Source organism: Podarcis vaucheri (assembly GCF_965113315.1).
Source record: "Podarcis vaucheri genome assembly, chromosome: 8".
NCBI lineage: Eukaryota > Metazoa > Chordata > Lepidosauria > Squamata > Lacertidae > Podarcis > Podarcis vaucheri.
In genome coordinates, this window is record NC_138766.1 from 76388181 (window position 1) to 76413919 (window position 25739).

At 43.3% G+C, this 25739-nt stretch overlaps 1 protein-coding gene across 4 annotated transcripts in view; it reads right to left on the reverse strand.

The window, feature by feature from the left end:
* The window catches only part of CSMD3 (CUB and Sushi multiple domains 3), a 603606-nt gene extending 578498 nt beyond the window's left edge, over positions 1-25108 (reverse strand). For 2 of the 4 annotated variants that reach the window (XM_082235382.1, XM_082235381.1), the window contains exon 1: positions 24299-25104. In XM_082235382.1, coding sequence (XP_082091508.1) covers positions 24299-24494 — 196 coding nt within the window. In that variant the 5' untranslated portion in view covers positions 24495-25104. Of the gene's footprint in view, positions 1-24298 lie in introns of all 4 variants that reach the window. The other 2 variants (XM_082235380.1, XM_082235383.1) reach the window with 2 other exon arrangements.
* Between the last annotated feature and the right edge of the window lie 631 nt (positions 25109-25739).

The window sequence follows — 25739 nt, forward strand, 5'->3', positions numbered from 1 at the left end:
GAACTTCCTCTCTGCCCAGAACGTTGGAGGCTATACACCACACCCCTCAACAGTATTTATAGGAACCCAAACACCAGATTCTGCTCTGTTCCAGTAACAAGAAGCCGAAAGCACCAGCCTGAAGATGACGAGTGAGACCTCGTCGAAACGTCGCCCAGACACCCCGACTCTTACACGGGAAGACACCCGAAGACACCAAAACCTGCATTCCTGTACCCGTGAAAATCTACGAAAGCATATATATATATATACACACACACACACACACACACATACACACACACACACACACACACAAAATAGTAAGTCACAATGAAAATTCAGCTGGGGGGCATTCTTATGACTTAGCAAACATTCGTAAGTTTGTGTGCTTGGTCCCACCAAGGTCAAATTACATCACAAAGCACACAACTACTACACAGTTGGTGCAGCAGATATTACACATATCAGAAGCCTCCAGACATGCAAAGTAGTCATCTCATTTGGCACAAGGGTGTCACCAGGCTGCACCAGACCCCAGCCTAGCAACCCCAGTCTAGCAACCATCCTCCTCTCCATCCTTGATGCCTTGACTCATGTACTACAGGGGATGCACTGAGAAACTTGTGCAGAACTCACTGTAATAGATTCGACTCCATTCTGAAAACACTTCCAGTCTCATACGATATAGGATGAAGCTTCTGCAATCTATCCCTAGGTTTGTTTATTTGGCTGCCACACAGGCATGGGGAGGGGGTGAGAAAAGGCTCTGGGATGTGTGTGGGTCTGAGAAGCCAAAACCAGGTAGAATATTCAGTTTTCATCATTATACCTGTTCCTGCTTAGTCTGCATCTGGCTTACTGAGCAAGCAACAGATGTACAGAGGTGTTGCAGCACCGATGATTGACCTGATCCAGATGTTCTTGCTATAAATCCTCTTTTGTCTTCTGTGAATTCCCCCAGCCAGATGTGTGAGCTTCTCACGCATGAATTTTCCATTCAACGTAAGTGACCCTTAAGTTACAGCTGCCACAGGTAGTTGTCTAGTCTGACAGTATGCTTGAACTAGTCCTGGCTTTGTCACATTAACTTTTAGCAACCACTTCCCCAAAGTCCTCTATGTAACTGCCATTCGGTAGTAATATTTCTATTTCAAACTCAAAGTATATAATCAACAAGAGGATACATGTTTGCATGAAATTTGAATGTGCTAATTTATATGTTGATACACATTTAGATTTTTTTATTTATAAAATGTATCATCTGCTGGATTGTAGTAAAACCTCTAAGGTTTCCAATAAATATTTAAAATAAGTTAAAAAGAAATATAACACATTCACCGTAGTGGGGAAGACTATAACCTGATGCTCTGTGTGTCTCTACAATGTGGTCTCTAGGTGCTAAGTGCTGATGGGACACTTCAAGGCCCCTGTTCTCCCTTCTTAAACTAGACATGAAAAGGATACCTTCAAATAGATGACTGTCCATGGCAAAGTAAGATACCACCCTTCAATGGATTGGGCCCACTGTTTGTTTTTCTGTTTCTTTTTTAAGAATTAGAGGATTCAGAGGAACATTTTTGGTTATCAAGCTTTAAGCAGAGGGAAGCCCCATCCCTAACAAGTTATTCTTCACCCTTCCCTTTCCAGAAAATGATATATATTTCAGCAGCAATTAGATACAAATAAGGAAGGGATGATCCTCAGACTTTCAGTAAGCCATAAAACCTCACTAAGAGGTTAATCATTTGATTCCATTTATGATTCACTTCCCATAATAAAGTATCTCAATGTGATTTCACACTAAAAACATCAGCAGTAAAAACAATTGTCTTAATAGATAGATATGATATGATAGATATGATATATGTTATATATGACATGCTTCCTCAACCTTGGCCCTCCAGATGTTTTTGGCCTACAACTCCCATGATCCCTAGCTAGCAGGGCCAGTGGTCAGAGATGATGGGAATTGTAGTCTCAAAACATCTGGAGGGCCGAGGTTGAGGAAACCTGATATATGATATAGATACAGACTGGGATAAAACTCTGGACACTCCATTCAACACTCCCAGACATGCCAGGGATTGAATGTGAGGTCTTTTGCATGCAAGGCACAGATTCTCCACCATTGAGCTACAGTCTTTCCCTGATATCAAAGGCAGCAGCACGACTATGTGGGAAAACCTCCTGCTTCTGCCAAAGATTGCTCACCAGCCTGCAGAGCAGAAGATTGCACATTCTCACCCTGCCTGCAAAATTTTATGTTCCGCCTGCATTGGAGGGTATGCTTGATGTAATACTGCTAGATATGAGACTTAGGCTAGGCAGACAAGGCTTCTGTTCATGGTGGAGGGGGAATAGGGAGAGCAGTCTTCCCCTGGGGTTTCAGATCCATTCTGTTATTATACCTTAGTAGGAGCGCTAATTTTTCTTATTAGGATAATTTTTATTATGAGTGTCTCTCTCTCTCTCTCTCTCTCTCTCTCTCACACACACACACACACACACACACATCTTGAATATATCCAAAAGAATGTCCCTGAACCTATGGATCTGGCCTCAAACTGATATGCTGTCTGCACCCTACAAAAACCTGAATTTGTGGGGCAGACATGCATTTGTCATTTATGTACTGATTTACTACATTTAAATCTCAATCTACCTTAAAAAGGAGTCCAGGCTGGCAAAGATCAAGCAATAAAAACAACAAAACCATCTAAAAAACACATAATTGCAATACAGAAGCAAACGGAACAGTCAGATTGTGAAAGGCACTGGAGCACAGGAGCCTGCCAGCCCCAAAGCCCCACATTTGCATAAGTCTTAAGCCACCTATGCCTATCTAGAGAGAAGGAAAAGCACAGAACATTAGTTTCCCCAAGTGGAAATGGCTGCCAGTGCTTTCCCCCTTCCTTCCCTCTCTCTTTCTCTCTCTTCATCTTTTGTTCTCATCAATAATGCAGTGCTCTGTCGATGGCACTGATTGTGCCCTAACTAGATTGCCTGTGTTTGAACTAGATTGCAAGGCCCTCTGGGCAGTGGCAATGCTGTTTTACGTTTGTCATGGCAAGGCTACACTTGGATACTGAAAAAGAAGCATTCCCTGAAAAAATGAAACTAAGTATATGCTCTGACTGTCCCTGCATACTATGTGCAGTCCCTCTTTTCTTCAGCTTGTCCATGATAAATCAGTGTCCCACTTTCGCCTTCTGGAAATTGCATTTTAAAAAAATAAAACTGCAGGTAATGCAACAACTAGAATTCTCCCTATGGAGAAGACCCACTATGTCATTCTTAGAACGATAGGACTGCTCTATAACAATTCTACATGCAAGTACTAAAACACACTAATAAAACAAATTCAAACGCTGAAGAGAAAATGCAAAATGGCTACCCCAAACTGGACATCTTAATCCCAATCCTTTTTGGATAGGGGAGGCTCTTATTATAAGATGTGCTACCCAATGGGTCACAGTTAACTTTCTTAACTGGAGTCTCAGGAGGAATTGTATGCCAAAAAAAAAAAAAAAAGGAATTTGGATTTTTTTTTCTGTCTTGGATAGCAAGTCAACTCTCAAGGAAAAATGAATGCCAGCACATATTACATTAAACAAAATATCACCTGCTAATACAGCAGTGTTTACGGTATGATGAGTGGACAACAGACCTTCATACTTGTTTCAGAAATCACCACAAAAAATAATTTGAGCAGTTTGTGACAAGATTCATCCGATGGGGAATAAAATCAAATCTTGGGGCACTAGAATAAACAAAAAAACTCTTGGATATTGAGACTTACACCTGGAACACTTTTCTTCAAATTCTTTAAAGAACACATGCTACCTTCTATCTTTCTTACAACTGTCACCTCACTTTACAGTGCCTGGTTTGAAGCACAACTGACAGAGGCAGAAGCTGAAATGTCTCCCCAAAGAGCGTTAAGCCTCTGTCAGTCACTTATTTTCATATACATTTTTCTGATTGACTGCTACCTGCTAGCATCCTGAGCCTACTCAAAGGCAGTTGCGTGGTTGTCTTCCAGGTCATCCCTTCACATACTAAATCCCACAGTTATAGCAGACACCAAAATAATTTTTGACTCACTTGGTTTTGTACACAAACAACAGGGCTGCCCCTACCATTGGGCAGAGTGAGGAAATTACCTCCACCAGCAAATGCTGGGGGAGCAGCAGCCCCCTAGTTATTCCTCTTGAAGCCTCCCTGATGAAGTATTTCTCTTTGCTGGAGATCAAAGGTATATGTGCTATAGGCCTGCTATACACCCAGTAAAGTAGATACCTGCCCTAGGTATACTGAATGAGGTGCTCCCATTGCCAGTGTTGGCATAAGATTCAACTGCTAGTCCAGGCAATTTCTACACACAGAATGAGGGAGAATCTCCACCTTTTTCTTTGCTTCAGACAATGTAAGACATTGGGCTGGCCCTCGCAGATACAGCAGGGAAAAGGATTTACACTGAGGTCATTGCATGGGAGTATACAATACTAACCCTCTCCCCCAGTACTGCCGGGGCACTGCTCTGAGACCAACTAATATTTGGTTTGCTTTGGTGGGACAACTAACCATCATCCAGAATTCACATGGAAAAATCATGTGATGACTTTATCCAACAAAATATAATGGGGGGACCAAGCCTCTTAATAACACCACAGTGAAAGGATTAGCCCTGCCCAAGTCCTGCTGCTGAGCAAGCAGAGACTAGGAGTCTTTGGGGAACACTTGCCTGAGAGCAGAATCTACATACGAAGTCAGACAGTCCAGAGGTCTGGGAATCCAGTTGATCACAGAGCCAAGGGTCTAGTCCAGAAATCATGGAATCCAAAGGCAGATCAAGAAGCAGCAAGGTAGGGCCAGGAACCACAGGTGTTGTTTCCAGCATCTGACTGCTGCTGAGAGCTCTGTTCAAGAAGCCAGGGACTAGCTGGTTCTCATCAGTGCCAGCTGGTTCTCATCAGTGCCTTCTGCTCTGTGACCTTGAAGGCTCATCAGGTGCAGGTGGAGCCACTTTGCCTTCTCCCTCTTCAGCAGGCAAAGTTGACTCCTGGCCCATGACAAATAACAGCTTGGATTTAAATTATTTCCTGACAATAACTGAAGGAACAAGCCGCCTTTATGGGTTTGAAACTCAGTGTATGGGTTTCTATTTGTTCCATCTAATGCAAATGGTATCGTTTCCCCTCTGTTTCTGACGTTCAGGGGTGAGTATGGATCCACATTTAGTCAAAATAGCTAATTATTCATGCACAATAAGTGGGTATTGGCAGGACTGGTGGAACTCAAAGGTTTGAAGAACTGGTTCTCCACCCCACCCCACCCCCTTTTTAAAGCCCCCAACTCCTAATGGGTTAAAACCCAAATCAGTTCAATAAACATAGAAAGTTTGTTGTTGGGTTGTAATTGAAAACTGGGAGGAGGAATGGAATGAAATATCACAGAAAAGGCATGGCTGGCTGGAGTCATGAATGAAAACCACATTGCAACATTTTGCTGAAGGGTTGCACTTATAGTTTTCCAAATAAGGAATTAGGAGGAACATAATTTTAAGCTTGCATGATTGTTCCTGCATCACGGTGCACTTTGAGATGCACTTTGATCACCTACCTACTAATCAATCATGGGCTTGGCCAGGTGAGTACAAGTGTAATATTTGAAGTCTGTACCTGCACCCATTTGAATTAAGAGTCAATGCTTGCACTGAAACCAATCAGAACAGGATATAGTCCCAGATTTATAAACATCAAGACGCATGATTTGGTTTTTGTGCTCTGTTAAACAGAAGTCATCTGGGTCTAGACAGCAGCACTTTGCACAGCTTAGAAAAAAGAAATAAGGCCCCAGTGGTCCATTGTCTGAAAACACAGCAGACAATTGTGTAAGAGATACTATTTCCTTACAACTCTGACACCCAGCTAGCACAAAACAGGTCTTCAAAACACAACTCCTAAATATGCTTGAGTGAGCTGCACTCCTTGAGGAAATTGGAGTTCCATCAAAGAGCCCCATAAATGTCATGCACAATACCGAAGATGCAATGAAATGACTTACTTCCTCCCGTGCATCTTCTTCCTGGTCTTCAGAGTGGCTGGACTCACTGCTTAGTGACTGGCAATTACAATGTAAGGAGTCTCCTCTGAACAAATCTCAAGGTTGAGTCATATACCCAACTGTTCATGTGTAAATTGCTTTTGATTGATTCTGACTGTACTGGGTGGCATTAAGATGTTCTCATGGACCACTTTTGCCATGGCTATCATCACTTTGCTGGAATAAAGTCCACTGCATGTAATTCCTGCAAAGGATTAAAATCTGAACATTCACATGGCTGGGAGAATCCATTTGCCTTCTTTGCAGGCTATATGTATATGATGTGTGTATATATATATATAGTATACAGTGTTGGATTTACGTATAAGCTAAACAAGCTATAGCTTAGGGCCCCACTCTCATGGGGGGTCCCGAAAAAATATGAGATAAAAAACAAATAAAATAGTTTTAGATACCTATTAGGTCCATAAATTACCATATAGCATATATTCAACACAATATACAGTGACAACTTGTTGTTGACAAAGGACAGCGGGACATATAAAGGACCTTCAGTAGCTTAGGGCCTCATCAAACCTAAATCCAGCCCTGAGTGTATGCATATGTGCATGTATAACCAGGGAAGTGGTGTTCAGACAACAGCCTCGCTGATGCTCTATCCTGGAACCAAATAGAACGTTTCCACTCTTTGGTGCCCATGGCCGGAGCTTAGATGGATGTTCTGCCACTATCACTCTGTGACCTTGGTGAGATGACATAGAGATGACGTCATTGGCACCCAGCATGCACCAGAGGTATGCAAGAGCAAGTCGGGAATTCTTGAGATTTTTTACTTCATGGCGTGATGCTTGGTCTCTGGGCTAAGAGACCCTGGGGTGGGACTGCAGCCACCTTTGTGGCAAACCTGCACAATCTGCCTGGAGCTATGAGGACCCAAAGAGTGGTGATGCAGTAAGGCCTACCTACTCAACTTTATGGGGGTGCCTGGCAGTGCCGGATTTAGGGCAGTGTGGTGGTTGGTGCTTGTTGAGATTGATAGGGCACAAGCAGCAAGAATATTGATTGCCCAGAAATGGAAACAGGAGGAACTACCTACGATAGAAGAATGGAGAACTAAAATGATGGACTATGCAGAACTGGATAGAATGAAAGGAAGGATCCGGAATCGACGAGATCAAAGATTTACAGAAGATTGGGGAAAGTTTATCCAATATATGCAAAAACTGAGTGATAATCAAATTACGTTTGTAAGTTTTAATGAAGCTCTGTGAGGGGAAATGGTTAATTTGGCAGAAATGTGTAAAAAGGGAAGGAATTGCAGACAAACTGAGGGAAGTCAAAAAGAGAAGTAAGATGTAATTAAGATGTATGGAGTGTATAAATTTGTTTTTGTATCTGAAAACCAATAAAAATATAATATAAAAAAGAGATTGATAGGGCACAAGGCAGGGCAACACTGAGACGAAGAAGGAGGAATTTGACAGCCAGTGCCGGAGAGGACCTTGCCAATATGCCACTCTGTGTGAGGTCATTTGATACCCTCCACACATACCCCAGCCATCACATGAGGCTTTGGCAGGGTCCTAGAGCCCTCCTACCACCTCCCCAAAGCGCGTTAAACCCTTGCCTAGCTTTGAGAGCTCTAACACCTGTCAGAACTCTAACACCTTCTACCCCAAGTTCGGCAAGCACTTGCCAGGCTTTGAGAAGGCACCTTCCTTGACTGCACGCCTGGCACAACCACACTGCTCTCACTGCCCTAAATCTGCCTCTGCCAGTGCCACCCCGAAGGCTGGATGTTGTTGATAAAGCAAGTGGGTAGGTGCTGCCCCCATTTGCTCTCATAGACCAGCCTCCTCTGGGTAGCACAGACTGCTGCTGCTCTGAATGTTGAATCAAGCTGATCCAGTTAGCTTGTTCTACCACCAGCTGCCTACGGGGAAGATTTTGATTACATTGGCTTGCTGCTTAAAATATAGTTCATTGTTACTTGCAGATTCCACCTTTTTAGGATTTGTATCCTGAAAGGCAGGATCTAAACAATTGTGATCGATAAACAAATAAGCTTCGGGAAGGAGTTTGTATAACGCGGTAACGCAGTAAGGAAAAGTCATCCCCACATCACAGGCAGGTGCGTCGTACAATATGGGGCGGAACATGTAGCAAAATGGTGCATTACAGCTCCTGTGCATGGATCAGTCTCCAACTAGAGTACAGAAACTTGAGTATAGCAGAGGGGGGAAATGCCATGTTACATGAAACGTTTCCCCCAAGTAACATAAGAAAACAGCGATAAGGGGATAGGGACGACATGTTCAGCTTTTAATAAGGCCACAATAAACATGATCACTAAATATATGAAGCCTAACGATGACAATCTGTTAATGGTGTGCCAGCAAATGAGATGTCTCTAATATCCCTACATTTTGCAATGCGTCCTCTTAATTGGCCACGCGACAGTGACCGTAGGGAGACGCAGAGGGAGATGCTTGAACATTCACAAAAGGGATGCTCTATCATTTGAGGTTCAACATTTGACTTACAGCGAGATCGTTATCATATTTCTGGGCAGGGGGGTGGAAGAAAGGAGGAAGGCTTCTGAGCAGAGGCTTTCGTTCAGAGGGTCTTTGACTCTGCGTGAAAGCTTTGTACTCTGTACTGTTGCAGCAAACATTCCCTGTGGATCTAACATGTTCTGCATTCATCAGAGGCCTTGCTTCCAGTTGCCTTCGATAAATTGGAAAGCCTCCTCACAGAGGTGAGGCCCATGTGAGGGAACATTATGATTATACACACTTTTTGATTTGTATAACTGCAAATGCAGTCAAAAGAAACACTCCATTTCATCTACCCATATTTGATGTGGTTTTTAAAGTGCTGGACTGCAATAAAAGGCTGTTTGGCCTATCTCTTTGTGGCAATTCAGGATTTATGGGGGTTTTTTCCCTTTCAAAATACCCCTGAAGAGTAGGTGCTTTCCTTACCTCAGTTACATTTTCAAGGTGGGGGAGGGGGGGTTGGAAGTGCAACACCAGGAATCTTTCATCTTATAACTTGAGGGATAATTTTGTTATCAGTAAGTCATTGAACCAAGGGCACGAAGGTGGAGGCATTGCTTAGCAACCAAGCAGAATGGCACGAACTTCGCTGAGGTAACCCATGTCATGATCGGCTGTGTAGTTTTGAGAGAGTTTACCTCTGGTTAGTTCAACATCTTCCTGCAATGCGCACGGCCTGTTCCATTTCCTCAGTAAAGTGTCGTCAGAGTTCATTTTTTCTCTGGACTCTGTGTTACTTAAGTGATTTTGCTAACAAGGGGTCCCTTCTGTTGAGCCCTTTTTTAAAAAAAATAAAAATAAGAGCCATGTCACTCCTTCATTTTCCATGACAGCCATCTCTTTTTTGAGAGCCTAACAGCTCTCTGTAGCTGTCAAGATGGTAGCATTTCCAAATAAGCACAGCTATGAGGCTCGTTTTATAGTGTGGGAAGTGGGCACACCTGGCAGGGCCAGGAAAGTGATGTACAATGAAAAAATAGCACCTTAGTTTTCTTACCTACCCAAGAATAGAATCAGCCCTAAAAGCATATATCTCAGGTGTCCAAAACCAGAATAAAGACTCTATACAATGAAGATGGGAAAGGATTCCACAACTTTGGGAGATAATGTCCTCTCCTGGGCCACCACCCCCTGAAGTTCTGAGGGCATTGGAACTACCATGAATATACGTATGTAAGGAGGAGGTGGCCTTTCAAGTATTTGAGGCCTAATTTTATGGAACTTTAAATACCCTGAATTGGTCCCAGAAATGAACTGGCAACCAGTGCATTTGGTATGAGAGGTTTAAATTTGCCTTGTGTATCTCTATTCTATTCTTTTCCTGGTCTAGATGCTAGTTAAACAGCCTTGGCACTCAACATTTTAAGCTCTGGTTCTTAGTGCAGGTTCTGAGTTGTAATATGGGAAAAACCCAATATCAGAATGCCCCATATTATTTGTCACCTGATTGCAAGGCAAATAGCTTGTACTAATTCAAGCATGTGAATCAAGCCACATTCTCTCATCTCTTCCAGTTACTAGATAACCTCAACCAGGGGATGAAAAGAATCTTTCCCAACCCAACTCAAATGCTGCCATCTGCTAGAACCTGAAAACAGCACAAAAGCTACTTAAGAAGGCAAGCAACACCCCTCTGAAGATTACTACTGGAAGTAATGAATGTTCTTCAGCATATGCAGCTTATGGAATTTAGATAGGAAGAAATGCAATTTCCCAAGCTGGACTTTAGCCAGGAGAATGAGCCAGATAACAATAACCATATGAGAAGTGCCAGTGAATCTCTCATATCCGGACATGGTCAGCTACATCTCATCTGAAGCTTGACAACTGCAGCAGTGAGATACCCCACTTGAGGCAAAGTATTCTGTGGCTGGGGAAATGGGTTGGCTGTATGGCTGAATTTTGAAAGGAAATGATACTTCTCCACTCATGATTTCATGATCAGAAAACAATGTTTGCTAAATAAAGGGTGTGTGTGGGTGTGTGGGTGTGTGTGTACTGTGGTCATCCATCTAATTTTTAAAAAAGGGATAACCGTTTGTCACACCTACTTTGGAACTTGTATGAACATGGGTAGCACCAGGCTGCCCAGCAACTGTTCATTTTATTTATTTCATCATTTTCTATACTACCTTTCAAAAAAAAAAAAATCTTCCCAACATCTGTGTACAGGATATGGTTGAAAGCAGAAAACACTTCCGTGGTGTAGCAAAATGAAGGGCTATTATATTGCTCTGAAATCCAGGTATGACCTAGAACCTGGGAATGGATACAGTCCTTAACTACTTCTTCTGAAAACACAATGTGAGGTCATCTGGAGAAGCAGAGTGAAGTGCCATTACTAAACTGATGGTAGCCACCTTTATTTTTCCCCTTTTCATCAAACTAAAGTGAGGTGATAATGTTGACCAAAAGAAATAACAAAGACTATCCATGAATATAATAGTAATCTCCCACTCTTGATTCCCAGCAACTAGTATACAGAACCATACTACCTTTAACTGTCAAAGTAGTATTTAACGATAGTATAGCAAAACAGGTGCCGGAACTCACCATGAACTCCTCCTTTGTTCTCTTATAATGACACCTGAGAGGTACCAGAACTAAGTTCCAGCTGAAAAAAAGCCCCAAACACTTGTAACAGGGAATCTAGGGAATCATTACAGGGCTATTTCAAGACATGTCCAAAGAGGTTTGGTACTAGTGGAGACCAATATAACTTGAATTGTGAATATAACTTGTGACTACTAAGTAAAAATGATTTCCCTTTTTAAAAAAAACATTCTACTCTCCAAGCAATTCCACTGACTCCACTCTATTAAATTCCACCGACTGGAAAGAAAACAACTTAGTTATCTTATTTCATCAGGAGAGGTGATGTTCCCATAAAAGCAAGCTGTCCCATAGCTAATACTATGAAATATGCAGATATGTTTCAGGACTATGCATTTCATTGTTGCTAACTGTCCACTTTGAACAAGACCTTTAGACCATTGCACTGCTATGATACATCGATCTATAATGTTCCCACCATAAATTTCCCCCATACTTAGGATTTATATGTTGCACTTCAACATAAAAGATGAGATAGACAGAGAATCATTCAGCAGAATCACAATACAGGTAATTACGGTCTGTCAGCATTTCTATTATGAATTCCATTTAGCATTGGGGGCTTAGTATTTCCATCATTTCAGAAAATGTCAGACGGAAAGCTGGCACACAGATTACCAGCCTGGATGCAAATTTGTTTACACAAAATATTTAAATCTGTTCAGCTGCTTCTGATTTAGAGATGAGCCAGAAACCTTAAACTTCTAGGATCTCCCCCTCCCCCCGCCACCGCCGTTCTCCGCCATTGCCATGGGATTCTGCCAAATTCTCCATCAAGGTACAACTATCTGTAAGTGCTTAATAATAAAAACTGATCTCATTCCTTTTTATATTCCTCCTCCCACCACCATTACTGTCATAAATGCATCACGATGCAATTAGTCTGAATTTGTGTTAACAAAATAATGTGTAGCAATTACAGAGAGCTCATACTTTGTTGTTGAAATGGGGATAAAAAGAATTTATGAATAGCAGGGATGGCCTAAGACATTTTGGCCCCATCTGCACTATACATTTAAAGCATCTTCATACCACTTCAAAGAGTCACTGGGAATTGTAGAATCCTGGGAACTGTAGAATCCAAAGAATCCTGGGAATTGTAATTGGTTAAGGGTGCTGAGAGTTTTAGGAGACCTCTGTTCCACTCAAAGAGCTACAATTCTCAAAGTGGGTTAACCATCAATCCCCTTCTCCAGAAAACTCTGGGAATTGTAGGTCTGTGAGGGGAATAGGCACCTCCTAACAACTCTTAGCAACCTTCATCAACAACAGTTCCCATGATTCTTTGGGGGATGTTGTGACTGTTAAAAGTGGTATGATGATGCTTGGAACCATATAGTGGAAATAGGGCTATTGGTGAACAGATGACAGTAGGGAATTATTTCAACACTGGTGATGCAACAACATCCTGAGGGCAGCAGACTAGCTTTGGGAGCACAGGGCAATATGTGTGGCAGATTGAGCTCAGTGCTCCTTATGACCCACAAACATCTGCTGCCTTCCTCATTCTGTCTACTGGTAGGGCCAGCTCTGAGTTGGCTTAACCATTGCAGAATGCCTTTCAGCAATTGTAGAGCAAAAGAAACCTGACATGCAACTCCCATGTTCATATTGAGACCAAGCAAGGACTGAGCACCATAAATAACCCTGCTGCCCTAACTGAAGGGTGGTGTTGGGAGATGAAAGCTGAATGGCAATGGATCTTCATCATACAGGTGATGGGAAGTCCACAACACTTTCTAATAAGCCCCTGTAGCAAAACATGTTCCAATGGAACTTCAGCTTGTAAAATGGAACTCCCCTTCCTCACCTCTCCCCATGTATCCTCTGCACCCTTTCCCAAAGTTTCTCCAGAGGGTTGCGGATACTCCCAGAACAGATGATGTTGCAGTGGGAAGAGAGTTCCATTGCACAAGCAGAAGTCATTGCACAAACAGGGCAACAACCTCTGTTATATTATGAATGGCTGCACTTCTTTTGGATTTAGCTTGTGGTGTCAAAGCGAGACATAAATGCTACAACACACACACACACACAAACCCAAACACACAAAGATCAGTGTCCATTGTGCAGGCCATAGAGGAAAATGTTTCATCTTTGCTGTCACGCAGACCCAGACCCTTTGCCCTGGTGAAGTTGTCTAGTTGCCAACCATGTTAATAAGTCATGTGCACGGCTGTGTGAGATCTCAGCTCCACTACAGTCAATGGGAAAAGTTCAACTTACACCAGTCGCCATTCCTTCTCCACTGTGCTCTCTAAAGAAGAAACAGGTGCATTGGGCAGGTGAACCAATATCTTGCTCACTGGTCTGATGGATCAGAACAAAGGCCCATCTAATTCAACACCCTGTCCTCAAAGTAGCATCCCCACTTTCTCTAAGGCGATCAATAATGCTGATTCTCTTCAGCAATATTTTATTCTCACAACAACTCTGTAAGGTAGGGTTGAACAGACTGGCTTAAAGCCTCCATGTGGGTTTTAAAGCAGCATGGGTATTTGATTCCCATGGGTCTCCACAGCCTTAGTTTAACATTCTAACCACAACATCACTATAACGCATAGGAGCTGTGAACAGAGCACATGTGGGGAAATTAAAATCCATGCAATATACCGTATTTTTCTGTATATAACACCCCCCGTGTATAAGACGGCCCCTATTTGGGGGGACCCCAAATTAAGGAAATGGGGGGAGGTTGCCCAAAGTTGTTAAGCTTTTTTTTGGGGGGGTTGCCAACAATCGCTCACAGGCCTGGCCACCACCAGTCACACGCCTTGCTGAAGCCAACAATCATCTGCCCGCTCGCTGCCAGCCACCAGCCACTGCCAATTGCCAGGAGGCCTTGCCACAGCCACTAATCACCCACCCAATCACCGCTGACAATCTCCTGCTCACAGCTGCCACCAATTGCCCACTCCCCCTGCACTATCTGTGTATAAGATGACCCCCCTTTTTCACATTTTTTAATAATAAAAAAATCGGCTTATACCCGAAAAAATACAGTTCCTCGTGGCATTTGGGAGTAGTCTCTTCTGGCCCCCTGCAGTGCGTTGATGCAGCATCAGAGATTGTATCTCAGTGGCAGAGCAGATATATCCAGAAAGTTCTAGGTTCAACCCTGGCATCTCCAGGTAAGGGCTGGGAAAGTCTCTTTTCTGAAACTTGAAAGAGCCACTTCCAGTACTCTGTAGACAACACTGAATGGGGTGCACTAAGGAATTGACTATGTAGAAGGCAGTTACCTTCGCTCTAGGAGATCATTAATAATGGGAAAGATTCCTTGCTAGCTTGCCTTCTCCTACTGATCTCCTGCCATTTCTCTAACCACAGGGAAATAATGTTGGTTATGAAGGGCACATACTCAGCTCATACGAATCAAGGGACCCCCAAGGCCCAGTGATGTTCCCAAGTACTGAAACTGAGCATTTGAACATTTTTAACTGAATGGAGATTTGCATTTAAAACTTTCCCTGTCCGAGGTAAATGCTTCACATGGACTCAAAGACTATTATGGGGTGGTTGTATTGCACAATGTGAATATTTTGTTCACCCTGGGCTTTCAGAAGAATAGACCCAAACAGGCTTCTGCCTTTCCTCTCCATTCATTTTTTAAAGTTTTTTCCTTGATATTGTTACAAGATTCCCCTTTCCAGGCTCTTTCAGCTCATATGAAAAAGAAATGAATTCCATTAATGTAATTAAACTTGGAAACAGTTACAATACAAGCCTTAAAGGAGCTTCACAGTACAGCAGCTTCATTACTTACTACAGGACATTTTATTGCAGAACCATTTTTAAAATCAAAAACATTTTTTTTTTAAAAAAAAAGAAAACAGGTGGAAACCTGGCAGTAATACTGCTCATGTCCTGCCAAGAATTTTTAAAGAAGTGTAAGCTCTCTGTGGCCCTATAGACATTAAATGAAGTTTTCATTATTTTATTTCCATTGCATTAAATTTAATAAGCTTCTCTCCACATGCTTAGGTGCATGATATAGGAATGCATAATAGTTTCTAATTGCCAGCTATATGCTTTCTTTACCAAGCTATGTACAATTCGTAGATCACCAAAGTCAACAGCAAAACTCCACTCAAGTTTAATGGCTCTTGACTGCACCTACCGCTGTTCTGTTACCTCCATCCTTTTTAAATGGGGCTTGTATGTGCCTCTTGGGATTGCCTGATGGTTGCAGAGCAGCAGTGCTTACTTAGTGAACTTATGTGCTTCCCTGAAACCGGAATCACAAATGTTATACTCAGCAATGCAGAAGTCCTAACACACTTTCTGAGGGAAGGCTACTTTGGTGAAATGGATGTCAAGCATTACTTGAGTTAGTTTTCATTTCAAAAGACTAAATAAATTTTTCAAGGCAAACACTGCCTGATGTCCAGGCTCAAGCAGTAACAAAAGATCTGCTGTCCATGGTACTTAAACAATTCGCTCATTAAGATCTATAGGGTGGTGATATCTGTGTTCATTTAATTTGAAGTCTTTGTTTCATGGACTGAGCAGTTAGAAGTAATTTTGGTCCCTATAAATTATTTAAAAATATGTATTGATGCCATATCTTGCCAATGTGGCAACTTCACCACATACATGGCAATTTGATTTCTGAGTTGTGTGGCCTCCTATATTATTTCCCTGTTCACATCACCATGGGTTGAATTCAGTTCCATTACAACTGTAACAAGTCTCCAGCCTTGCTAGGAAACAGTATGGAAGTATCAGTCATTTTAGGCAACAGACTGAAGCAGTCATTCCCAGCTTATCTCAAAATAGCAACTAGCCATTGAAGGATAGGATGTATTCAGAAAATGAACAAATAAATCACTATTTTACTGTGTATCTCTCTGTGTGCCATTTAAAGGGAAATGTTTAAAATCAGCACCAGATGTAATGCACAAATACCATTAACTGATGAATCAGAAAATGGACAAGGAACATGATGCTGCAATAATGTACAATGGGGATTCTTTTGGCAAGGAAAGTTCAGTCTTGTCTCATCTGATTACTAGAAGTTTTATTAGATGCTCCTTGTTCTCAATGGAGAAAAACTGAATGTCCCTGGCATAGTAACTTTGAAAATAAGCTCCTAGTAGAGCGCATGATTCTAAAGGAGTCTCAATGGCTCCAATCAAAAGGAACCTGAGAGACTAAAATAATTTGACAACTCAATTGTTTCTAAAAAGAGGACAACTTTTAAAAGGGACACGGATAGGACTCAAAAGACTTCTGATCTATTTATTTTTATTAAAAATATCCCAACAATCACAAAAAAACAAAAAAGAGATTTTAAGCACCAACTGAGTTAGAGTGACCATATAGTAAAATTGCCTCTATCCTACACACATAAATGTAATAATTGGCAATTCCATGTGAAATATTTCATTCAGACCTGTTAGCATTATGCTACATTGTGATGACACCTCGTGACGACATCTCCTCCCTGGTTGAAAAGCAACTGGGGGAAGTGTCATCCTCTGCCCAACCCTCACAGTCCTGATTCATCCATTCTCTTTCGCATACTGAATAGGATTAAATTATAATATACTTCTTCATAGTTCAGTTGGAATTATTCCTAACCAATCATATGCTCTAGTGGTTTTTCATAACATGTGCATAGGCACATAGTCATAGTCAATGCATCTACTGTATGTGTGTAATGTGGTTTACATTTTTTTATTGAAAATACTTATGCATGGCAAAAAGTATAGGATAATTGCAACAAAACACACACACAAATAAACAACAGCAAATGTAAGATGCGGTGACATTTCATGAGTATAAATGTCAAGTAACAATATCCAATTACTTCATATCCAAAGCTGATATCATTAGGACCTAGCAACCCCCCTATATTTTATACCACAACCCAAAATGTCAGACAATCCCCTCCACCAAAGCTCCCTTATGGAAGCTCTCAGGGTTGTGGAGTCAGGCGAGGCAGGTAGAAACAGCCAATCTCTGATAGCAAACACATAGGACCCTGCTAATGACCTGTTTATTGAGCTTTCATACTGAGTTGCTTACACAAAGCTTGCATGGAGATTCGATTATATCCAGTCTTTATTGAGCATTCATTCTGATTTATTTATTGGGCAGTTATACGACAATGAGTATTTGTCTTGATTTGCTTGTGGGGTTTTCCCATTAGTCATTCATTCATTCCACACTTTACAATGCATTTCCCTGTCATTTTCCAAATGCAAGAAGACTGTGCTTTTCTTTTCTTTTCTTTCTTTTTAATAAAAAGTAGATTTATTGCACTACAGTGGTACCTTGGGTTAAGAACTTAATTCGTTCTGGAGGTCTGTTCTTAACCTGAAACTGTTCTTAACCTGAGGCACCACTTTAGCTTATGGGGCCTCCTGCTGCCGCTACTGCGCGATTTCTGTTCTCATCCTGAAGCAAAGTTCTTAACCAGAGGTAATATTTCTGGGTTAGCGGAGTCTGTAACCTGAAGCGTATGTAACCTGAAGAGTATGTAACCCGAGGTGCCACTGTACAGTAACAGAGTGCTTCAATCCACTTTAAATGTGAATACCCAAAAGTTCTACTATGCAAATGAATCACTCTTACAGAATCCTGGAAGCAGTTCCCATATGAAGGCTCTCAGTGCTGTAAGGCAGGTGAAAATAACCATACACTGATAGCAAAGACAGAGCCTCCCACATCCTGAATAGGAATTCAGTAATACTGAGCTCCCAGACATTATTTGGGGAGCATCCATGCCCCTCTTGGAGTATAGACAGACAGGAAAGGTTGCCTAGCTAAATCACTGCCTGCATAAACCTTCTCCTGAAAGATTTTATTTTAATTTGTTGAAGGACAAGAATATCTATTTTGCAAGCTCGTTTGCCCTTTTCTATATTGTGATTCACTTGCAATGTTCTCCCCCCTTTTCTTAGCATTTCTGACATATCTAATATTCTTTTTAATCCTCTTGCACCCACACTGATTGACATTTTTGGGTAACAGCCCTTCTCACTGTCATGCCATTGAAGCAGGGCTGAAGCGATGCAGTCTTGAAGGCAACGAAGAGAGATATAAAATATGCATACAGAACTGTCTATATCATTGTGTAGTGTAGTTATGTCTGCCTTTCCATAGACACACAGAAAAATTCTTCTAGTGTCCTCCTGTGGAGTGTGTTAAGGCTTTACAGCTTAGGCCAACCAATAAAGGCCAACCGCAAACACAGACTTCATCACCACTGTTAAATGTTATTGATTCCTACTTGTTAAAATCATGGTCTAAAAACCATTCAATGGCGCTCCAAGCCATTATCATGAAGTTGATGGATTTGATGGCACCCCCAAATGCCACATCATTTGAAGGAAATACAATTAACAAGGATTTGGGATCTTCAGCCGCCAAACACCACCATTATTACCAACTGGGAAAACTAAAGGCTTGGAATGATAATTGTGGCAACATGAGAGTACAGCTGAAATAAAGATTCATAAATAGCAAATCTCACACACTAGTATTCTCAAAACTGAACTGGGATAGATCTTTACTACAAAGTGAATTGGTTTTGCATCACTTTAACTGTCATGGTGGGACCTGGGTGGCGCTGTGGGTTAAACCACAGAGCCCAGGACTTGCTGATCAGAAGGTCGGCGGTTCGAATCCCCGCCACGGGGTGAGGTCCCTGCTCTTGCGAACCTAGCAGTTCGAAAGCACGTCAAAGTGCAAGTAGATAAATAGGTACCGCTCCGGCGGGAAGGTAAACGGCGTTTCCGTGCACTGCTCTGGTTTGCCAGAAGTGGCTTAGTCATGCTGGCCACATGATCCGGAAGCTGTCTGTGGACAAACGCTGGCTCCCTCGGCCTATAGAGCGAGATGAGCACTGCAACCCCAGAGTCGGTCACGACTGGACCTAATGGTCAGGGGTCCCTTTACCTTTACTTAACTGTCATGATATTTCCAAAGGAATCTTGGAAATTTATTTTAGAATCATAGAATTGTAGAGTTGGAAGGGATCGTGAGGGTCATCTAGTCCAACCCCCTGCAAAGATGGAATCTTTTGCCCAACATGAGGCTCAAATCCATGACCCTGAGATTAAGAGCAGCATGTTCCACTGACGGAGCTATCTCAGCTGCTTAGAGATCCTTAGCTTTGGTCACACAGAACTGCAGCTGCTAAGAGTCCCTGAAAAAGGATACAGAACTATTAAACCAGATTTAGCCTGCAGTGCAGAGATCTGCCACTTTCTTCAGCTCAGCTTGTAGGATGCAGTGACCATGTTAAAAGACATTTCTTTCAGTTCAGTCAAAAAGAAGAGGTTTCTAGTTTGACGAATGTACATATGGGCAAGGGGGTGGACACCCAAACATTACGCGACCTGAACGTCTGTCATATGTGACCATTGGCCATTCTAACATAAGAACGTAAGATGAGCCTGCTAGATCAGGCCAATGGTCCATCTAGTCCAGCCTCCTGTTATCACAGTAGTCAACCAGATGCCTGCAGGAATCCCACTAGGAGGACCCAAGAACAAGAGCACTCCCCTCTCCTGTAGTTTTAAGCAACTTGAATACAGAAAGATACTGCCTTCAACCATGGAGGCAGAGCATAGCCATTATGGCTGGTAGGCAATATAGCCTTATCCTCTATGAATTTGTCGAATCCTCTTTTAAAGTTATGCTAGCTGGAGCTGATGGAAACAAGTCTAACAGTTTTTGGAAGGCCGCAGGTTTCCCATCTGTAATATGAGATCACTTTTGCAGACTGAATCCAAGATGCAACCCTATACTCAGCCAGAATATTGGTCCATCTATCCATCTAACTCTGCACTTTCTGGAGACCAGTAGCTCATGAACTTCTCAAGTGGACCTCCCCCTAGTATCTGATATTCTATTAGCTGGAGATGCTTAAGATTGAACTAGATTTTTCCGCATGTAAATCATGTGTTCTAAAATGGAACTTTGGTTCCAATAGGACCATTGAGGGCTCATTGGGACCATAGAAGTGACCAACAAGGTAGAAGGGAAGCAGAAGGTTATGGGGGGAAACTACATGATGAAGCACAGGCCTTTGGAGTCCTCTTTGCTTCACCTCCTTCAGTTTTAAATGTCCACTCTCCCTTTCCATTGTCCTATATTATCAGGGAACACAAAAGATAGGTGAAGACCCTCTTTACATAATAAGTACATAAATCAAACTTATGAAAGGTCATCTTTTTTCTGACTGCAGGGGCTGTACGTCAAAGACTAGACAAAGAACTCAATCACAGCTGCAATGGGTTGGGATGGCATGCCTAAAGAACAATGTTTAATAGTCATATCCATGCATGGTCCTGCAAAACAGTAAAAGGTGCTTGTGGGGGCACCCTTTAGGGTACCATCTGCTTCCTGCTGAAGCCAACAACAGTATACACAGTGAATTTTAAGCCAGTATCTGGATGGGACTCAGAAAGCACATGGTGGGATGGGATCAAAAAGTCACATGTCACAGCTACACTAGAGTTAGACCCATTTATTTAATTTAACAAAGCCTTTCTACAGCCACACAGCTTTGCCCTACCTTTCATTCATGAAAGCCTGGCACCATTATCTAACTGCCTCCTGACCATTATTCTTTTGTGAAGAATTGAACTCTGCTTCAAATATTAATGGTATAATGAATTGAAATCATACTGCAATCCTATGCTTCCTTACTAGGTAGTCAATCCCACTGAACTGAAACTAAAGCTGGACCTCAGGGCTAAAGCCCAAAGCTCTACACCTGAGGTAGCTCCACACTGCTCCACACAGAAAGCAGCGGGTGATGGGGGAAACGGCAAACAGGCCCAGCATCAGTGCCTGGGCTGGCATGGACATTCCAGGGCCCAAAGAGACTCATTCTGGTCACCACCACATCCCTTCTTTCTTATTTCAAAAAAAACCACAAAACATTTTAAAGTCAGGAGATGGCTGGCTGTGCACATATGTGGCTACAGAGACTCACTGTATCATTCCGACTTTAAAATATACTTGATTCTTTTCTGTCACAAAAAAAATATGTGCTTATAACAAGGTTAATGCATTTCTGTTTAGCATCCAGGGCAGCAGAAGCAACCTACATTTCATTCTTGTAGATATATATCTATATCTATATATCAGGTTTGGCTAACCGCTTCAAGTTTCGTTGTTGCTCAGGTATACAGAAGCATGCAATGGTAGGGTGGACAAATAAAATAAATTTTGTGTGCTTCACAAAGTGATGTAATACACAAGGATATCTAAAGCCTCGCTCCAGCATGCTGCCTGCCCGGGTCTAAAATCACCAAGCTGCATCATTGTTCACACTGCTCCTCCTGCTGCTACTACTGCTAGTAGTGCTAGTAGTAGCAGATATATGTGCCTCCCTGTAGCCTAAACCTATTGCTGCTTGTCCTTTTCACTGGATGCGCTAACCAATTGTTCCCCTTGTTTCTTTGCCCTCTGCTTAATTACACCAAAATATTCCCACCATCAATTATAAGTAGCAATTCCTTCAAACTTTCGTTCTGTACTTCGTTTTCAAGTCTATTTTCAAAAACCTTCTCACCCCATCTCCTTTGAGGTGGTGTAATCCCACAAAGGACTCCATCTAGGCTGCACATGGACTCATAAATACGCACTCATGCACCTCACACGATTTCTCATTACTCAGTGAAGGAGAACTTCCCATGTAGGAAGTGAAATGAGACCACTGAAAAGTGTGATGTTTGACACCATGTGACGTGTTCGTTCCTGACTGTCTGTGGTACGGGATTTGTGATGTCTTATTCACACATTGCCAGTCATCCCTTGAGGCGGCAGTCATCAAGTGATGACTGTGCATATGCAAACCTGCCCTGTGTTTGCCACTGAACAGGTGCAGCGTCCAGTGGTATTCCCCCCCCCCTTCTCCCAAAGGTGTCACTTTGGTTCAACAAGTGCCTGAAAATTGCTCACCAACCATCGCTCCCTGGCATTGGTGTGCATATATATCTTAGCAGTACAGACCAGAAAAACCACCTGTGCTATTAATTTCTGTAGGATGCTGCCTCCATGCGACCCATAGTTACAAGGCAGGTCTTCCTCTGTGTCATCCATTTAAGCAGAATATCCATCCTCTGAAGTGTGTGCGTTTCCTCCCAGCCCCCAGAGATCACACACGGGTTGTGTATCTCTGTTGTGTATTATTCAAGCAAGCAAGTCACGCACAGGGAAATGGGAGGGCAAAAGAGATAGGAGAATGTATATTAATTAGGGTTTCCTCCCCCTCTAATCAGCCCAACACACCTACATTCACACATACACACATCAACCCACCCACCCCTTCTTAAATGGTCCTTCGATCTCCCTACTGAACCATTTCTCCGAAGAAGAAGAAATTGGGCAAAGGATGGTGGAGGAGCAGATTGCGTCAATGGCCACAAACCCGGACAAGCTTTCTGTAATTAGAAGGTGCATTAAAATTCCAGGCATGTTCCCTCCCCAGCCTGGGCTGGAGCGGGGAGGGAGTGGGATGAGGTAAATCCCTTACCCCCCAGCATCAGCAGCCCTAGGCAACCCTGAATGATCCTGGTCCTTCCTCCCCTTCACCCCTCCCTCCATGCAAATGGGGACTGAACCAGCTGCGAACCAAGACAATCAAGTGTTTCATAAAAAAGACCCAGCTCAATTTCGGGGGTGGGGAGAGGAGAGGAGAGGAGAAGAGGGGGGAAAGCAAGCTCCTTTTCAACCGAAAAGAACAAGCCAAACTGTCCAGTGGGAATGGAAGACTCCAAACTGAAGATTCCTCAAACTCCCAAGGAGCCTCATCTCTCTCTCTCTCTCTCTCTCTCTCTCGGAGGAGATGAATGCATTCCTTGCAAGAAGGATTTCCAAAGAAGAGATACACTATCTGCCTCTAGCCATGCAATGGTTGTATCAGGATCCCCCAATTTGAAAGCATGCCTCTCTCCAAAGTACCGATTCATCCATCCTAGTCTAATTTATGGGATGCCATTGTCCCTTCTCACGCCTAGCCCTTCTGCTACATCTCCCAAAAGCTTACCCCAAGAACCTTCTGCACCCCACCTCCATTCATTAAATCAAAATGAGGAGGGAGAAAGGCTAAATCTTTGCACTCCATGACAGATCTTGCCCACAAAGATGCTTAATGGTTTTGTTTTTTAAATAATGAATAATGAAGCTGAGTCCTTCAAAATGCCAAGCTATAGTCATGGTTGGCTAAAGTCCTTCTGTCTTCCTTATCTATCTATCTATCTATCTATCTATCTATCTATCTATCTATCTCTCAACTTTCCTTATGAAATGGGTCTTTATAGACATTAAGGAAAAGAATCTCATTCAAGGCAAATGGGCACACATTTGTCTGTGTGCTTCTCAGCCAAAATCTGTTTGTTTGTCTAGAAGGAAACCACATTTTTTAAAAAAAGAAGAAGGGAAAAAAGCAAGAACATCAAGTAATCTCCTTCACTCTGTATATTTGTCGCTCCCCCCCCCTTTTCCTAAAAAATAGTCTCAAGGCAAAGGGAAAAAAAGAGGGGGAGAGGAATCCTCCAGCGGTAATTCTGTCGGAATATCCACTCGTTTAAGAGGCTGTAGGACCCAACTCACGTCTCTGATTGAGCATACTGCAAGAATATTTATTGGGCACCAGTTTCAGTCACTGCATTGAACGCCAGCCTTGGCAAGCAAATTGCATTTCCTATCGCAGATGAGGGAGCCTGGTGTATATATATATATATATATATATATATATATATATATATATATACCCCAACCCCCCTCCTCCCTCCCCTCCTCCCTCACCTCGCTTTCTCTAGAGATCATTTATTTTGCAAAGCAGCAACATCAACCCCCAGCAAGAAAGCCACATTCATAAGACTAACCATCAGTGTAATCATGGGGAAACCTTGAGAAAGGACAAAGCTATAACCACACACACAGACAACACACACACACCTCCTTCTTGGCAAAAACACAGTTCTCTCTCCTCAACCCCCCCACCGACGATTATTTATATATTTCTATACCCCCTCTCTTCCCTTCACTGGGCGACCGATGGTGGTGATTGGCAAAATTCCCCCCTTTTTTTTTTTTTGCTCCGCGCCCCTTACCTTTCACGCAGGAGAGCATCCAGAAAAAGACGAGGTTCCCCAAGGTAAATCCACTTTTAATCCCCATGATCTTGCCCCAGATGCACAAGTCCGGGCGGCTGCATCTCCTACATCCCCTTCGCCCCAGATCTGCGGCGGCGGCGGCTTGGCTCGGCCAGGTGGCCCCTTTGCAGCAGCAGCAGCAGACCCTTTGCATGTTCTTCTTCGGCGAGGAGCGGAGCGAGCTTCCTCCCCGGATCCGGAGCTGCCTGCCCGCTCGCCTTCGTCGCGCCCCCCTCCCTCCTTCTCTCCTTCCTCTTCTTCCTCCTCCTCCTCCTCCCCTGCCTCGGTCCAAGGCGCAGTGGCGGAGTTTGCGCGGAGCTGTGTGAGTGAGTGTGTGTGTGTGTTGATGGTGCGCGGTCACAGCTCCGAGTGAACAGTGTTTCTGGGATACCACAGCAACCTTGACGAGGAGGACTCAACCATCTCTCCGACGGGGGCAGCGAGGCTCTCGGCGCAGGCGAGCTCGAGGGAAGGGGGCCTCCGCTCCTCGCCTGCCGCCAGCTCAGCTCTGCTAGGCAGCCCGGGGCTGCCTGGAGCGCCTGGCCAACACTAGCCGCCCCCTCCTGCCGATAAAAAATAAAATAGCAATACAATATATATTATAAAAATCTCAGGAGCTGCGGCGCGCTTCGAAATCGACCAGGCGCGCCTCGAAATTGACCAGGCGCGCGGGCTTTAGCCTCCAAACTCTCCACAGCCGCTCGGTGGCTATTGAGGCTCCGTTTCGTCTATCCTCTCCTCCTCTCTCTCTCTCTCTCTCTCTCTCTCTCCGCTCTTTCAGATGATTTTTTTTTAAAGGGAGAATGCTTGTTGATGTTTTTTCTTGTTTTGGCTTAGGAAAAAAAGCTGGTCGTCAGAAAGAATCATCTGGTTGTTGCTTTTCTATATATATATAAACCAAACCAAACCAAACCAAACCACAATAGTCCCGAGGAAACAAACAAGCAGGAGCTTAATTCAGCTGCTTCTCCATCTCTCTTTCTCTTTCTCTCTTTTTCGACAGCGAAGAGCAAGCAGGCGCCGGGGCTTTGCAGAAGGGTGCCAGCCTCGCAAAGCGTTCGAGCCTGGTGGAAGCGCACGACGCGCAACTGCGCGAACGGCACGCGCGCATTCACACGCGCGCGCACACGTGCACACGAGCGGAAGAGCGAGCTCCTGTAGACACCTTTCCTTTCGCCCCACCCCCATTCACAAGCCCATATGTTGGTTGCTCTTGGAGTTTGCAGGTTCCTCCGGGAGACGTCGGGGGCATAGGGTTTTAAGAAACTGAGCGCAAAGAAGCCTTGCGGCGCGCAAACGGGCGCGAGGGACAAAGCGGCTCAGCGTGAATTACGCAGCGCGCAAACACACAAATAAAGCCTCGCGCCTCTCGAGCGCCCTTTCCCCACAAGGCTGCTTT